The sequence below is a fragment of the Cynoglossus semilaevis genome, chromosome 15 (genome assembly GCF_000523025.1).
Source record: "Cynoglossus semilaevis isolate Cse_v1.0 chromosome 15, Cse_v1.0, whole genome shotgun sequence".
NCBI classification, from domain to species: domain Eukaryota; kingdom Metazoa; phylum Chordata; class Actinopteri; order Pleuronectiformes; family Cynoglossidae; genus Cynoglossus; species Cynoglossus semilaevis.
In genome coordinates this window covers 9,150,933-9,167,430 of record NC_024321.1, presented here as the reverse complement: position 1 = coordinate 9,167,430, position 16,498 = coordinate 9,150,933, and the positions used below count along the sequence as shown (strand labels likewise).

At 36.2% G+C, this 16,498-nt stretch overlaps 3 protein-coding genes across 10 annotated transcripts; 2 read left to right on the top strand and 1 right to left on the bottom strand.

Moving 5' to 3' along the window:
* Positions 1–42: 42 nt before the first annotated feature.
* Positions 43–4,233, top strand: LOC103390805 (sodium/potassium/calcium exchanger 4-like). The gene is made up of 4 exons (XM_008326832.3): positions 43–845; positions 964–1,076; positions 1,386–1,451; positions 2,637–4,233. The coding sequence occupies exons 1-4, from the start codon at positions 773–775 to the stop codon at positions 2,745–2,747; spliced, it is 363 nt and encodes a 120-aa protein (XP_008325054.1). The 5' UTR covers positions 43–772; the 3' UTR covers positions 2,748–4,233.
* On the bottom strand, positions 4,087–14,062 carry dpf2l (D4, zinc and double PHD fingers family 2, like). 6 transcript variants are annotated; one of them, XM_025063015.1, is made up of 11 exons: positions 13,935–14,062; positions 10,698–10,858; positions 10,210–10,317; positions 9,850–10,046; positions 9,610–9,702; positions 8,950–9,034; positions 8,432–8,566; positions 7,694–7,825; positions 7,068–7,180; positions 6,761–6,842; positions 4,087–5,991 (listed from the first exon to the last, which is right to left on the bottom strand). In XM_025063015.1, the coding sequence occupies exons 2-11, from the start codon at positions 10,828–10,830 to the stop codon at positions 5,906–5,908; spliced, it is 1,164 nt and encodes a 387-aa protein (XP_024918783.1). In that variant the 5' UTR covers positions 10,831–10,858; positions 13,935–14,062; the 3' UTR covers positions 4,087–5,905. The 6 variants fall into 6 exon arrangements, with proteins under 6 accessions (XP_024918783.1, XP_008325057.1, XP_008325058.1 ...); XM_008326835.3 differs by lacking the exon at positions 13,935–14,062 and adding an exon at positions 12,614–12,725; XM_008326836.3 differs by lacking the exon at positions 13,935–14,062 and adding an exon at positions 12,614–12,725 and having other exon boundaries at positions 9,850–10,043.
* ttc9c (tetratricopeptide repeat domain 9C) lies at positions 11,309–15,504 on the top strand. 3 transcript variants are annotated; one of them, XM_008326833.2, is made up of 4 exons: positions 11,309–11,383; positions 13,938–14,280; positions 14,591–14,773; positions 14,955–15,504. In XM_008326833.2, the coding sequence occupies exons 2-4, from the start codon at positions 13,959–13,961 to the stop codon at positions 15,080–15,082; spliced, it is 633 nt and encodes a 210-aa protein (XP_008325055.1). In that variant the 5' UTR covers positions 11,309–11,383; positions 13,938–13,958; the 3' UTR covers positions 15,083–15,504. The 3 variants fall into 3 exon arrangements, with proteins under 3 accessions (XP_008325055.1, XP_016894952.1, XP_016894955.1); XM_017039463.2 differs by lacking the exon at positions 11,309–11,383 and adding an exon at positions 13,205–13,362; XM_017039466.2 differs by lacking the exon at positions 11,309–11,383 and adding an exon at positions 13,212–13,496.
* The last annotated feature ends 994 nt before the right edge of the window (positions 15,505–16,498 follow it).

Below are 16,498 nucleotides of genomic sequence, written 5' to 3'. Positions count from 1 at the left end.
CCCAAAACATGCCTTACTATAGCCTTGACTTGTGCCAACTTTTTTTCCTCAAATAATTGTATTTTTGGTCATTTTGAGAAACTTTTTTTTCAGAGATGTGTTTAAGTTTTAAACAAAAACAAGGGTTTCTCATTCCTCTGTTTTCCTCTGAATTACAAACAATCAAAGGTCACATAAGGTAAACCACACAGAGCACACGGCAAGGTTGTCAGCAGGCCTTAACTCAAGGATAACGTGGAGAACAAGCTAAAGAGGGCGGGCGCCAGTCGGTTTAAATGGATGCTATCAAACAATCCACTCAGTTTCCAGGTCATTTGATCCTGCAAGAAACAAAAGAAACCCACACACCCACATACACTGTTAGAAGAGAGAAAACACATAAAACACAATCACACGACACGTCCTCAGACAAGGTTCGTAACATTCCGTACCAAAAAAGTATATTTCTTCTGAATTTTAACCACAAAAATGGACATAGCTAAGTATTTTAAGGCAAATTAGTGTATTTTTAGTCATTTTTGAGAAACTTTTATTTTCGGAGATTTGTTCAGGAACTTATTGGTATAGTATTTTACTGTGGTCAAGAGTTGGCGTACCAACTTATATGCATTTAAAATGCACTCTTTCTTTTCACATATTTATCTTTGAAATGTATCATTCTACTTTAAGATAATGTCTTATTCACAGCAGTGTAAAACAAAAAACATTTGAATTGTCTCTTCTCTTTAAGGTGACCATAATAAGCTACACACTTGGAATCCCAGATGTCATCATGGGTATCACTTTTCTGGCTGCGGGCACCAGTGTTCCTGACTGCATGGCTAGTCTTATTGTCGCAAGACAAGGTGTGTGCGTGCGACTGTGTGTGTGTGTGTGTGTGTGTGTTGTTTTTTACCCACCACCTTTCAGTTCTCTGGTCTCCATCAACCTTAATATTTTACATCTGTGTGTGGAATCCCACAGGGATGGGAGACATGGCTGTCTCAAACTCCATTGGCAGTAACATCTTTGATGTGCTGCTCGGTCTGGGCTTCCCATGGGCGCTGAGGACTCTCATAGTCAGCTATGGATCAGTGGTAAAGGAGAAAACAGTATTAGATATATGACATGCACTCTTAAGAGCCTTTGTAACTTTGTACAAAAATTCAGATATATCACCAAACTACAAGTTTGATTTTTAACCTGCAAACTTGTCTACAGTAATGTATTAAGGCCCCAAAGTGTGGCAACGCATCCTGCAAAACTCATTTAAAATTCATGACAAATTATCAGAACCTACCACCACTAAACGTCCATCCATCAAACTCAATGACCAATGTATTTTGATGAAACGTATGCCCAAACGCTATCAACATCTTTGTGTTGTTGTGTACTTTATGTTGTAGGTGAGAATCAACAGCAAAGGCCTGGTCTACTCTGTGGTTCTGCTGTTGGCATCAGTCACACTGACGGTGAGTACCTCAGCTGTCCACGCCTGACTGCCACAGTTTAGTAGAGAATGCATAAGTTTTCTTTGAAAAACTAGCAATTAAGGTTCTGAGGGTTTTATTAACAAAAAAACATGGGAAACTGGAGGTGATGTCCCTTTAAAATTCAGGAAAAAAGAATATTATTGTTAGAGCTGGGATCAGTACACCCTAAATAAAGAATGTTATCTCAAAGTAAATTAGGGAACAGTTTAGCTTTGTCTTTTATGTGATAGAGTGTAATTAAAGTTGGTGTATTGTTCCGTAGATCACCAGGTGTAAATGTCAAATTTAACATTTTTTTAATTCAGGTATTTAAATGTTTTTTTTTCTTTTAAATAAAATACAATAAAAAATCTGAAAATAAAAATGAACATAAATAAAAAATAATAATAAAAACTAATTGTATTGAAAAATAAATCTCCAAATGAAATTTAACATTTGAAAAAAGTAACTACAATAAACAATAAAAAATGATAGAATTACAAATTTTGATAAATAAAAATAAAATAATAAAAACTAAAATTATATTGAAAAAAATAACCCCCAACTTCCTTAACCCTAAAATTACAAATGAATAAATGAAAGAAGAAATGAAGTATCAAATTAAAAATTATATTAAACAATACTTGCACCATAACCTTTAACTTAACTGCAAACAAAAATGTAAATGAAAAATTAATTAAAAAGATTTTAAAATCATATTATAATATAATAAAAATGTAATTATATAAAATAATAATAAAACAAAATAAAAATAAAATTAGAAAGTAAAAGATAAAAAGTACAAATGAAATATACAAGCCGAGTCACTCATCAAATTCATGACTTGAGTCTACACCTCTGCAACATACTATACTAATAACTTCCTGTAAAATGTACTTTTGTGGTACATCAACCTTTGATAAGAGTAACCTCCTAACCCTCAACCTAACCATTAACCCTAACCCTAGGCCTAATAATACTTTTTTTTCTGATCTGGCTCTATTTGTTTGTTTTTCTTTTCCCCAAAACTTAAATATTTGAAAAGTTGGGAATTTGAAAAGTTAGAATATAGTATAGTATGACCAGAAAAGTTTTTACCTTTTGACTTCCCCATAATCCAGACAGTCAAACAGGGAATATGGCCTTCACTTTTATTTTTGTCCATTTGTCACTCTCTCTGCTCAGGTCCTGTGTGTTCATGTCAACCACTGGAGGTTGGACCGTAGACTCGGCTTCAGTCTTTTGCTGCTCTACGCTGTTTTCCTCCTCTGCTCCGTTGGCTTTGAGAGGCTTTAGAGGAAACAAAGATACATTACAACAAGTCCAACAAGTAACCCACAAATGCTGCAACTCATAGGTGTTCATATATGTTCCTACCTTTACTGCTGCCCTTATTGAACACTTCTAAGAACAGTTGTATTTTCACGTCATGGTGGCTGCATTAGTGCGACACCTCGGCTGCTTCAAGTGACATTGATAAAGTTTAAGTGTTTTACATTAGTTTTGTACCAAGAACCTACAGCCCAGATTTTATGACAGTCAGTGGATGTGCACTATACTTCAAATCAAATTTATAGTGTTACATTTTTATTGTCCAACATTATTATTGTACAAAGCCCAAAGTGTGCAGGTTTACTGTTTATAATATAAATTATTGCATTTACATATTTAAAAAATATTAATCCCAATCATAACTTATGATTAATCAAGATGAATCAATTCTTTACGTTTCTCTCATTTCAACAGCGCTTATATAGATATATACAGTAGTGGCTTGTCAGTCAGTGAAATTAATTTGTGTTAAGTTTACAGTTAGGTCTGTGTTAAGCTGTAAATACCATCGCATGGCTGAAGATCACATTTGGAACCAAATGCACTAAGTCACCGCTGTCTCAGCCTTGTTCCTTACAATGGCTACTGTTTGCTACAAAGTATACACAGTGTCTGTGTTTGGAGAGAATTCCTCAGTGTATGTTTGTGGAGTGGAATAAAACACTTTGTTCTGTTATGTTTCTCTCCAGATCAACATATTTTTTCTACCAGTTTAACTTAAGCTGACGAGACGTTTGTGGATAAGGTTGGTGAGGCGATGTTGACATGGTGTTGCCATGTGCTGGAGAGAGATGGCGTTTTTAATGGACAAATGTTGGAGAAGAAGCTGCAAGGTAGGAAGAAACCAGAAAGAGTCAAAGCTGTTAGTTAGACAGAACATGAGGATTGAAGATGGTACGCTGTGGCACCCCCTGTAGGTAGTAGTTGACTAAAGCTTAAACATAACGTAATCAGATTAATTACAGGGCACTGTAGCTGTGGACTAATCACTATTCATTGTGATCATAAATAATGACAAATAGTTAATAAAAAAAAAAAATCAGTGTTTCTAAAAAAACATCTTTCTGTATATTACTATAACAGAGAGACTGTAACAGCAGGTACATGTGGTTTACCCGTTTTCATAATTAATCCATATTAATGTGTAAATAATAATCAATCTTGCCCTTCTGATAGATTTTGCAATTTAACTGACCTGATTTACAAGTTAACTCTGACAGCTATAGTTGATAACATGCCACCAATTTAAAAAAGGTTTTAAAGTGACAAGTATGCAGTGAATAAAAACAATAAGTAGACAATATTTCAAAGTGATTTTATTTCAGTCAGGCTAAATTTGCTTTGATACCAAATAAATGTAAAAATAAAAATAGTACAACAAAGTACATCATCGTACAAATACTTATAATGCAAGTCTGACATATAAGAATAATAAAATAAATCCAAACATGTCACATCATAACAAAAATAGAAAAAGGCAATACAGTACGTAGAATGCATCCGGAGCTATATATACTTGGTGTCTGCGATAGCATAGACTTTACAAAACTCTACTAGAAAAACTCCCAATACCAATGGATTATCACGTAATAGAAAATGTAAAAAAAAAATTACAAAGGATAAGACAATGACGTGTGTGATGTGAGTATGTGTGTGCATTCATACAGATTCAGTCTGCATGCAAGTCTGACTCCGCGTGACCAGTGATACAAGCAGCTACTGCCTGCTAACTACTGTTTGTGTAAAGGAGGAAGTTATGTGTTTCCGTTTTAATATCATCCGGTTTCCAAAATAAGAGCATGAAAGCACTGATGGTTAAATAACATTAGAAGATGACATTATTTTGGATGTGATTATCTTCCTGGTCTAACCTACAGCACATGCTCAGATACATAAATGACGTAGCCTGTGACCTTTTTGTATTAGGGCTGTTAGGTTTCACTCCATGTTTAATATTTGACAAAAGAGTGAAAGTCAAAATGTTTCTAGTTCACCCAAGACCAAGTATTAACAGAGGGTGCTCCAAATTTAGTATAACTATGTAAAAGACGATTAGGATGTTGTTCTTCTGTTGGTATGCAAGTCAGCAATCCTTCTGTTAGGACGGACATGAGACCAAAGTGTCCACAAAGTGGGATATTTCAGCTCTATTTGAACTCATTTTCTAGTTAGTTTTGTTCACTGACATTTAACGTCTTGATGTCTGCACAAGAGGAGCGTCTGTTTGTTTGTTAGCCATAGCATAAAAAACAAAACAGGATTACAGAAAGATGACATCCTAGAATAACTAGCCATATATCCAGCCAATGTCTTCGAATGGTAAGTTCTTTTGAACTTGTTTTTAGGAAACTCCCATTTCATAACCATTGTAAATGCCCAATTTTTCATAGATAAAACTAGCTGTAGATTACTTTTCTGCAGATTAAACATTTTAACAGAAAGGGTTGGGAAAGATTTTCACAGGATAAATTATGTTAATAAACCTTGGCACTGACTGAGTCCACAGAAGGAAAACTCTTCAAAGATAACCAATGCAACAGATCAGACTAAAGTCCACAGACAAATGCCACTACAAAAGTCCACGAGAACAAACACAATATTAACAATAATTGTGACAATAACTGTATTAATAATTTTCCTTGACAACACGTGGTGACTTTTTTTCTCCCTGAACATTCAGGGAACAAAAATAGATCATTTGGCAGAAAAGAAAAATCTGTTTCTCTGTACCGTCCACACTCTGTCAGTGTGCAGATCATTAGTGCGAGATGCTAATCTGTTTGCTCCTCAGAGCTACCATGGAGACAGCAGTTACTATGGTAACTCCATGTTCTCTGTATCCCGTGTGTGTGTGTGTTTGAGGCCAAGCTGAAGGGACTTTGTAGGCAAAATGGTGGTGACGCTTTGATCCCCATCTTGACTGATCTGAGGTCTGTTGTGGTTCTGAGTCCCCCCCCGTTTACCACTGTTTATGTAAAGATTTCTGAATCTTCTGATCTGCGATCTGTGTCAACTGCAGTTTTACACAGCTCAGAGTTTTAAAATTGAGGCCAAGGTGGATATTGTTGATTTTGAGGGTGTGGGGTCCTGTTACTGAGAGTATCTGACCTGCAGTTGTGATGTCACTCTGGGGCGGAGCTCTGGTTCTGCTGGTATATGGAGGCCTTTTCTTTAAGCAGAGCAAGACACAGATGGCAGCTCCAGCTCCCTGTGAAATATATGAACATTATGAGAAAGGAATTAACAACTGCTTTAAAAAAAATTTAATGAACTTATTAATTAATAAATCAGGCAACACTGTGACTATTTGTTTTTGCTATTGTCTCCTAGTGTCACACTCTTTTTAACATCACTGTAAGGAAAAAATGGTTCCAGTGGTATTTTATTTAGAATTCATGCTTCACTGACGTTAAGTCACTGAAGTTAATGCATTTGTTTCTTTACAAAGTTCTGATGAAGAACTTTGTTTACTTAAAACAACATCTTAACGTAACTGTTTAATACACCATCCTAAAATGCAAGTTTATATCCTAAAATGTTCTCCTTGATGAAAAATTTGTGCTTTAAATTGTTTTCATAAAATAATCATGTTGCATCTTTTTATGCCATTAATTCACCGAAACAACATATTCTACTATGAGATTTGTGAGAGACCCATTTGCATTCGCTCACAATTGGTCAATCATTTACCAGGTTTTCCAGGACATGTGGGAATGCTGCACAAGCCTACATAGAAGCCCACAAATTAAATAAACTGACATTTATAACATGGACCTAGGTATATGAATAAAACCATCTAGTATTTTTTAAAGGACTGACTATCTTTGTAAAAATATTTTAAAGGTTGTATTGCCATGTGAAGAAAAGACTCAACACTTAAACACATGACTAGAGGCTGAAAGAGTCTCGCGATAAGAAGGATGAAGTCTGTGGCAAATGCTTTAAAAGAATAACACAATGAATGATGAACATCATACCTTCAGGAGGTTCAGTCATGGGTGGAGTTAGACAGTACATGTGGTAGCCTCTGTCACAGTCATCGCAGAACAGCAGCTGGTCCTATGACAACAACAGGAGAAGGTGAGAGTGGAGTTACACATTGAACACCAATTTAAGTAAATACTTGTGCTTCATGTATCAATGCTACTTTCATGTCAATTCATTAAATTTTAAAAGCACCCTGATGACTGTTCATATATTTCCTTGTGCCTGTATTTGAACTAAAGTTGTATTAAATATTAACAAATGTATTTAATGTAACAAAAATACATAAAAAGAGCCTACATCATTCTCTGATGTCCCACAAACATTGCAGCACTTGCACTCAATGCACTGCCAACGGTAGGTCTTCACTGCTGCCATCATCACAGGAGTGAACTGCAGGCACGTGGGGTGGCCTGTAACATGAAAGAAAGAAATGGAAAAAACAAAGCACAAAAAGAGAGTCTGGATCAGCTGAGATTACATTCCATTGAAAGGTAATTTTTATTTTCTTCCATCCATCAACAAAGTGCTTAAGCAGTATCAATATGATGCTTACTACATTCCTCCACATTTCTCTTCTGTTACAGTGTATTGAGGGGGTAATATTATTTACCTTTCACATCTAAATGTTAAGTCCAATTAAATGAAACATATTCAACAAATGAAGACTACCCTGTTCAGTTTAAAGCGGATCTACTTTAAACTGACACAAAATTTAAAAAAAAAGGTAAACATGTCCAAGGGCAGAGCAACAGTGGCAACAGAAGCTCAGCTGTGAAACAACTGGTTCACCTGAATCAATCCACAATTAACCTGAACAGACTTTTTATTTTTAGCTCTACTACAAGCAAAACTGGTAGAGCCACATCTTTAAAAACCTGATTTCAATTGTAGATGATTTTACTAGGGACAAGAGACAGACATACCTGAGCGTCCACAGTCTGAGCACGATACCAGCTCCTCAGATTGGCCAGTCTTCTGGTTTAGAGTGGAATCTCCCAGACAGAAGTCACAGTAATCATTAGGCATCGCCAGTCCGTTGGGACCTTTCTTAGAAGCTGAGTAGGAGAGGAAATGGGTAAAAAAAAAAACTAAAACAACACAGGTCACTTGTAATGTACAACTAGAAGTAGAGGCAATCTCCGACACTGTCACATTAACATACACAACATTGGAAGTTGCTATCAATTATAAATCACATATTAGTTAAGTACAAACCTTTTTATTTCACATCTACAACCAAATCCTCATTAATTTCTAACTCGCTCATGATGCACAGACTAAATGTGTAAATTAAGTAAAAACACAAACAAAACGAGTGCAGTGGCACTTTTGAAGTGACATGGTGTAAGTGTTAAGGAATAAAACTAATACAATAAACAGGTTGAGATAAAATAAAAATAAAAAAATCATGAAAAAAATGGATGGAATGCTTAAATAGATTAAAACAAAAAAACTGAGTGAAATCCCCAAATTGGGGGATTCCACAAATGGCAAAAAAATAAATAAATTGGGAGGAAAAAAAAGAATGAGTGTGTGAGAGAGAGAGAGAAAGAGAGATTCCCTTTGAACACAAACACACACATGCTACAATGCATGCAAACAGAGCTCCCTCCCCTCTCTCTCTCTCTCTCTCTCCATCTCTGTAATAGAGAGTGACTCACTCTTCTGCTCCTCAGGCTGCCGAGGAGTGGGTGGTGCCTCGATCTCCTCGCGGTCCTCGCCCTCCTCCTCGGCCAGGTGAGAGTGTGTATAGTGGTAGCTCAGGCCAGGACGGTTCTTGTAGCGCTTCCCACAGACTGACACACACACACAAAAGTGTTACAGTGAAGGAGGCTAAGTCATCTACCATCCAAAAAAGGCCCATGGTGGAACCACCAAGTTCATCTCCAGAACTTTTTCTTTTCCAAAAATTATGTTTAAACCTATTTAACTCAAAGCAGAGGTGTGCATTTGCAGTCCGCTACGGCCAGCAGCACACAAGTAGCAGCATCTCAAAAAAAAAAAAAAAATTTTACTTACAAAAAAAGAAAGTTGCGCAGTTTTTAAAACAAATTCACACATTAGTTTCTGGGGTTTTTTTAGATCACACCATGCACGGCACAAGGCTTTTTTTTTAAATAAAAAGAGTAAAGTCATGACAGCTGCAGAAAACAGACTTCAAAATGAAGCCTCTACTCACTGTCACAGGCATAGGGCTTGTCTCTCTCCTCCAATGCTGCAGCTGCAGCCTCTGTTTTCTTCTTCCCGTTCTTGTCACTGCGACCCTACCAAATCCATTTTATCGCATTACACAGACATTACTTCATATGCATTAGCAAATCTTCAATATTGCATGAATTTGTTATTGATTTTGTCGTAAAACTATCTTTATAATTAAATGTGTTAACCTTCACAAAATCACATTCTGAAGCAAACTTTGTTACTTAAAGCCATTTCTTAAATGGGTTTAAATAAAATTGTTTGTTTATTTTTGCTATATGTTCTATTATAATCTATGTCATTGTACAAAAAGAATTAAGTGACAACATGGAATAAATAAAATTGTAGTTTTTTGGTTCTATATTAGAACAAAGCAGGACATTAAATACACTTTAGACACAGATCCTAGATTTAATTAACAAGGCTAGATAACATGTAAGGCCAAATAATTGCATAATAATGCATTAATAACCTTGTTATGGAAGCTGTAAATGTCATGTAGTTGTACAGTGGCTTTATAGTAGTCATAATAACCATGTACCTAAAAAAAGACTTTTGCAGAGTATAATGAGTTCATTATGAGAAATCTAAATGTTGAAAATCTCATAATAAATGTTGTTAAATCAGAACTTGTACACACCTTAGACTTGCTCTTGCCTCGTCTCTTGGGGGTCTCATCCTCAAAGTCTTCATCATCCAGGTCATCCAGGTAATCATCATGATCCAGGACTCTCTGTAGGATGAATGACTGGCTTAGACAATGTTTCTACAGTCTGCCAAGTTAACTTAAAATATTACCAGAAACTGGTAAGAGCAGAAACTGAGCAAGCACTCAGACTGACCTTGCGTATAACACCATCCAGCAAGCACTCAGACTGACCTTGCGTATGCGCCCAGATGATGTGTGAGTGGTAGTGGATGTGGCAGAAGGTTCCACACTGGGTGTGTCATCTTCTGGACCACGGAGGTCGGGAACACCACTCCTCCTGTCGACGGGCTCCCCTTTCAACAGGGCTTCTAAACTGCTGCCATCTACAGGCCCCAAAGCATCACGCTTCAGACCCAGATCCAGATCTACTGCAAACCAAACAGCAAAAAGTGAAAAGACATGAAATTGACAGAAAACAGCAAATCAAAAAACAATGAACACAAAAAATGTTTTTAAAAAATATGCACAGAATTTTACAGAAAAAGTTCCAAATCTGAAAGCGATGTAGCAGATGTTGTTCAGAGTTGATACCTGCTTTGAGAGGTGGGAATGCCAACCGGGGATCTTCGGGTGGATGAGATCGCCGTTTCTTTCTCCAGCGGCGAGCTGGGTACGTGTACAACTGCCCGGGAGCTGCACCTATTATAAGACACAAGAGTGAAAATTAAACACAAAAAGGAGACATGATCTGGGGCAATTTAGACTCTGATTATAACTGATTTCTGCATATATAAAAACAATTGATGGTGAAGTATTAATAATCATGGTACTTAGTTAATGCTGCCACTGCTTCAGAATTGGCACACAGACACAATAATAATTCTACCTGTTACTGTTACTATAGCCTTGATAATACACCAGAGAATATCACACCCTGCTGTGTAGCACAGGGGTAGTACATAATTTTAAAGCCTCATAATTTATAACGCATAGGACAGGTGACAGAAATAGACAGACCGGAACATTTACAAACTTAATTATATTTATACAAATAGACAGTTCATCAAACAATTGCTTACCTGGACTTCGGTGTCTCTTCTCCATCCAGATGTAACAGTTGGACTGCGCCACACCAGTCTGAGAGTCCAGGAAAGGCATGAGGATGCTGCGCTCAGCACACAAACGAGCGTTGTAGCTATGACACTGCTCCATTGCATCTCTGTAATACTGCTCTCCCAGCCTGAAATGAGAGTTACTTGTAATGGCTCAAATAACCAAAAGCTGGCAAAACACCACTCTTTCAACAAAATAAGCAATGCAGGAAAAATACAAAAGGCCAATATCATTAGATAATCTTGTTTTCTACAGCAGCCCAACAGATACCTCACAGTTCCCTGTGTCTTTTTAGCAAATTGTCGTTTCCTTCTAAAGTTGAACCTCATATTTGTTGCAACACAGCTGATTAGTTTCTGATTGAAAACTTGGTCTATAAATTATAGGATTCTATGAGAAAAAAGATTGGTGTGACAGCATGCATTTCGTCAAGCCTACTAGTTCTTTGGATTGTGCTGTTTCTTGAAAAAGAATATTCTTCTAAAATGTTCTTTTTTCCCCTTTGTTCTTTTTAGATAAAGGTCAATATAACCAGTTGTTTAAGATCAGAGACAAGGTAAAAAAAATGTAAGAAGCTCTTAAACTACAAAACATTAAATGGGACTGTTGGAAGCTATCTCGCAAGCAAGAGCAATATTCAGCCAAAAAAGGGGTAACTGAAATTGGCTTAATTATTGGATTGACAATGCAGCGCAGTCTCAAACAAAAAAATTAAAAATACAGTGTAGCAACAGGCCATTACAAAGACATATTGGTTGCATTCATACTCCTCAGACATTGGTATGGATCTAGTCATTTATAACAAATGTATTTTTGCTATCCAATTGCTAATTTTTCAGGTAGACATGAAGCATGCTTTCAGACGTAACTTCAAACAAACATTTAGAAGATAACTGGGCTAATGTAGTTCTTGATTTAAACATCACCAGAGAAGCAAATCCTCAACTGAGGGTTTTTGACCCACAGATAGTTAAGTGTCTAAGAGTGTAAAAAAATATTTGTTTACTGTGTTAACTGTTGTACTTTAAGGTTTAAAATATGCTATGATTATTACTTGTATGTAAATATTTGTTAATGACTAATTTAAACGTTGGTGTAGAGGCCACACTAAATGTTTTAAAGAACGACAATTATGTGTGTTATATATTTTTTAAAATGTCTTTGTAATGTTTTAGTTTTATTACTGGACTATGACTTACTCTCAAAACCCGAATTGAACAACATTTGATTTAATACTAAAGCAAGGACTACACTGAATTAAATTATGTTTTCATATCTTGTAATAATGCAGTAATAATATGGCAGCCATCTTAAGTGAGGGTAAACAAATAATGAGTATTCGTTACAAATAAGCATTTTCCCATAATTAGTTTCGCAGTAGCGCTTACATGTATTACATGCATGTAAGAAGTCACTTGATTTATAAAAGGACACGACTTTTAAATGTTCTACATTAGCGGTACTGATGGTGGACATGGTCAGAACAAAAGGTTGATCGTTAGCGAACGTCTCTCGGCAAAACAAAGCGCCCGCCAAACTGAAGGTTTATGATATAAATAAGTCTCTTGTTCGTTTGTTGAAAAACAGTTATATAATGCTGCGCACGAATAACTTTCGAACAACATATCGTGTCAGTCTGACGCCAACAGAGGCTAAAACTTGGATCCCACAATGAGTTCTTATTTATAGTGTCCCAAGCTAACGTGCTAACCTTAGCTTTACGGATAACGTTATTCTCTTGGGACAGTTTTTGTAATTTGTTTTTGATCTAGGGAGATTTATTATCTTTTGTATTTGACAACAGTGCGCCAATTAACGTATATTACGTTCAACTCCGACAGTTTGATCGTTATACTCTTACAACAAACAAAGATAAACTTACACTTTCACAACACTGTCGACGGCCGCCGCCATGATTGCTTATTGCGGTTGTGTGAAGCTACAGTGAGCATGCGCATGAATGTCATGCCCATCAATGCCCTCGAGTGGTAAAAACATAAAACGCAAGATGTATTTTCAACTCCAAATACCCCTTTGTAACTAAAGTATATTATTTAGTAAAATATATTTATGTAAAAATATGCTAAATATATTTGTCAAATGGATCAATATTTAGGCCAATGACATCGATTTTAATCAGTATTTTTTTATATATTTCATTTTCCTATTAAATCATAATGCATGCATGCATTTAAATTTAAAATTTCCAGTAGTTTAGTTTAAAAATACCCACTTGAGAATTTAGTATTCTCTCAGAACTAAATTAAGACATTTTTTGTAAATCAACTACACTATATTCATCAATGAGACAACACCTGTTTACATTTTTCACTAACACAACTGCTCTCGAAACCTGTTCGTTATAAGTTTGACTATTTGACTGTAAATGACAAGGTAATGAGTCACTTCTTATTCCGTTATTATACTTTTCCTAACCTGATACGACCAGGTGGTGGCGGTAATGTAGAGGTCGTCTAAATACGCGATTGAAAAAGAGGGGGGAGAAGAAAATAGGCGAACAAGAACATTGTTAATAATAAATACAGAAATAAATAGAAGAAGAAGAAGCATGGTTATCCATCAGATGTGCACCAACGTCGCTTGCTAACTTCTTGTTTTGTTGTTCACAAGGTAACATCTTTGTTTTTGCAATCATCGGTTGACTCGCCTCGGAAGTGTACTGAGAGTTTGTACGGTGAAGGAAGTAAAAACATGCTTCGATCACAGCTCTGTTAGCACTAGCTACAAAACAAGATAGAATAAAGGTTTGTAAATAAATACAGGTTTGTGGATTGTCCTTTGGTGCGCTGGGGTTGTTGTAATGTCTTTTTAGATAGGATGTTAGCGTTGGTAGAGACAAGATTAAATGACTAATAGATGAAAGTGTTGTGTTCACTTGCACTGTACGTTCTTCTCATTTTGCTCAGATGTAATTATTTGCTTGTTGTGTGAATATTGGTCGTGTTCTAAAGAGCCAAATATTGTGGAATTTGAATCTTTGTAAGGCGTGGTTACGCCAATGGCTACTGTAACATATAACTTGTCACTCTACCTTCTCTTCACAATTTCTTATTCCCTAATAACATTTTTCATTTTAGGTAATAATTTGCTTTTTTTTAAAAAAAAAAAAAGTAATTGGGTGTTTAGATAATTTTGTGCAATAGTTCTAGATTAAATGTATTGACAAGAATTATTTATCTTACCAGCTCAAAATTTCAACTGAAGAAATGAGTGCTTCAACCAGGGAAGAGGGTTCAGATGTGCCAGGAGCAGCAGCAGCATCACGGAAACCACAAACTCCTACAAAATCTGTTTCGTCTTTGCTGGAGGATGCTGCCCAAATGAAAGCAGAAGGAAATGCTTTTTACAGGGAGAAGAACATCCGCTCAGCCATTGGTCGTTATCACCGTGCCCTCATGATCCTTCGAGGTCTTGATTCGAATGTGATGACATCACTGAAAGAGTTTGGACATGGGTTACCCCCTCTCACAGCAGAACAGGAGGCAGCACTGAGAAACACACAGGTGGACTGCTACAACAACTTGGCTGGTAAATGAATGTACCTATTACTTGGATTTTTTTTTAACAAGTGACAGTTATTTCAGTAATTTACAGATACCTGGAGTAAAGCTTTGAACAAAGTCTTCATCATTGATTGATTGCCTGATTAAATATGTCTGTGTAAAGTTTTTTTCAGTGACTGATTAATACAGATAGACAACATACATGTATTCATTTTAACATTGTGCCTGTGTTCAACAGTCGAACAGTTAATTTAACACTGCCGTGTTCACATGGTCTTAGTGAGGAGTAGATGGTAAACATATGAATCAATAAATGTATATCTCCTGTCTTTTAGCCTGCTTGTTGCAGAGAGAGAGTGTTGACTATGCACGTGTGAAGGAGTACAGCTTGCGAGTGCTGCAGTTGCAACCAGGCAACACCAAAGCACTGTACAGAGCAGGGGTAGCCACTCTGGAGATGGGAGATGCACAAGCTGCTAAAGAATACCTGATCCAAGTTTGCAAAGAGCAGCCGAATGGTAAGCAGGTGGATGTTGCAAAAGAGGACACGGAGATAGTTGGTGTAAAAGCTGAGTTGGAAGATGATACACTGTGGCAATCCAAACTGAGAAAACATCCAAACTAATTTAAAAAATCATGTAACACATATAGCAATACTTCTTTGATCGTACAAATATATATATTGTTCTCCTTCCACAGATGCTAATGTGAGGAAGCATTTGCAAAGGGCAGAGGAGAAACTGCACAAGGAGATACAAAAAGAGAAGGCCATGTACAGAGGAATGTTTGCCTCCAGTCTGAAAAGCAGCTCTGGAGAAGGAAGTTAACTAGATCTGCAGAGAGAGGGAGTTTCGTCTGCCAGCTCACTGTACCAAAAAAAAGCAAGAACTGACAAGAAATCCAGTGAATGATTGATCATGTATTCTACAAACACCTGAAGTATCCAGTGCCTGTTATGTGTCAATCAGGAGAACTTAGTAATGCTGGGTCTGTGTGTAATGAGTTACATCGACACAGTCAGGAAAGTAAAGATGCTACTGCTGAAAATAGAAACTGGGAATTTTAGTTTCTTAGCAACATAGAAACAGATTTAGTCTCTGTGTGTGGGGAGGGGAAGGGGGGGTTGTGTCATATATTAGACTCATACTCTACTCAGTCTTCTGATATCGACAATGTAACTGCACCTCTACAATGTGTTCAATGTGAATAAGGATTTTCTGACATTTCAAATAAAATATTTTTCTATAAATGCCTACAGTCAAATTCCTTGTTACACCACAGACTGAAGAACATACACCGGTTCATTAACAGTTTCTTTTTTATTAACAATCAGCTTTGAGAAGCCGCATTTTGTCTCAGGAAACTGATGAGTGTTTTTGTTTTATTCATTTAATAATTATTTGAAAATCCTGAGCATAATATCGAGTTAAAAGAGTATTTGCTTAGTTTTGGTTTTTGTCTGGCCGATGTGATTGTACTTCAGAGGAAAAATTACACACAAAAGGTAATGAACAAGTCACAGAGCAGCATGCAGAAGTTTGTACATGTACACATTCATACTTGTGTTAACCTATTTATATATACTGTATACAATCATACAGCAGCCAAAAACAGGATTTCAATTAAAATAAATGTTGATCATTTTGATCACTTTATGATTAAAGAATCCCATAATATCAATATTTTATAACACAAACAAGCTTGCTTGTACATTAAAAAATGTCACTGTTTATCAATATGACGTGTATTTTATGAGCTTTTCGGAAGGCTTACTGTTCATTGTACAATTAATTTATAAAATTCACTTGAACTAAGAACATCAGCAGCTTTGACAGACATATGTGGTTAAAATAAAATTGTATTACAGTGTTAATAATACAAACAGTATGTTTATATATACTTTATGAATATTGTGGCAGTTCACAATATCTGTATTTTCTTTAAATCCATTACACCCCATAATGACAATACATATTTCTAGAAAAGTCAGCACACTTCCTAGAAAATTGTAACAAAACTGTGGTTTGATAATTTACTAGCATTAAATAAGAGATAAAAAAGGTATGGTCTTTTTTTAGTTACTGTGTATTTATCTTTACCTTTCAGCGAACGATGTCGTCCAGTCGGGTAGTTGTCTCGCAGGTGATGAAGCCTATTGGATGTATTTCGTACTCACTGCATTGTCTATGGCATGGCACAGTTAAAAACAAAGCAACAAAAGCAGCAACACACCGGTGTTGTGT

Excerpts from the sequence above, each read along its gene's own strand:
- LOC103390805 (XM_008326832.3), top strand. The coding sequence starts at position 773 with ATGGGTATCACTTTTCTGGCTGCGGGCACCAGTGTTCCTGACTGCATG. Across the intron at positions 846-963 it reads TCTTATTGTCGCAAGACAAG|GGATGGGAGACATGGCTGTC; the intron begins GTGTGTGCGTGC and ends GGAATCCCACAG. Across the intron at positions 1,077-1,385 it reads TAGTCAGCTATGGATCAGTG|GTGAGAATCAACAGCAAAGG; the intron begins GTAAAGGAGAAA and ends TTTATGTTGTAG.
- ttc9c (XM_008326833.2), top strand. The coding sequence starts at position 13,959 with ATGAGTGCTTCAACCAGGGAAGAGGGTTCAGATGTGCCAGGAGCAGCA. Across the intron at positions 14,281-14,590 it reads CTGCTACAACAACTTGGCTG|CCTGCTTGTTGCAGAGAGAG; the intron begins GTAAATGAATGT and ends CCTGTCTTTTAG. Across the intron at positions 14,774-14,954 it reads TTGCAAAGAGCAGCCGAATG|ATGCTAATGTGAGGAAGCAT; the intron begins GTAAGCAGGTGG and ends CTCCTTCCACAG.
- dpf2l (XM_017039461.2), bottom strand. The coding sequence starts at position 11,060 with ATGAGGTTCAACTTTAGAAGGAAACGACAATTTGCTAAAAAGACACAG. Across the intron at positions 7,826-8,431 it reads GCAGCCTGAGGAGCAGAAGA|CTTCTAAGAAAGGTCCCAAC; the intron begins GTGAGTCACTCT and ends TCTCCTACTCAG. Across the intron at positions 7,181-7,693 it reads CTCAGACTGTGGACGCTCAG|GCCACCCCACGTGCCTGCAG; the intron begins GTATGTCTGTCT and ends TTCATGTTACAG.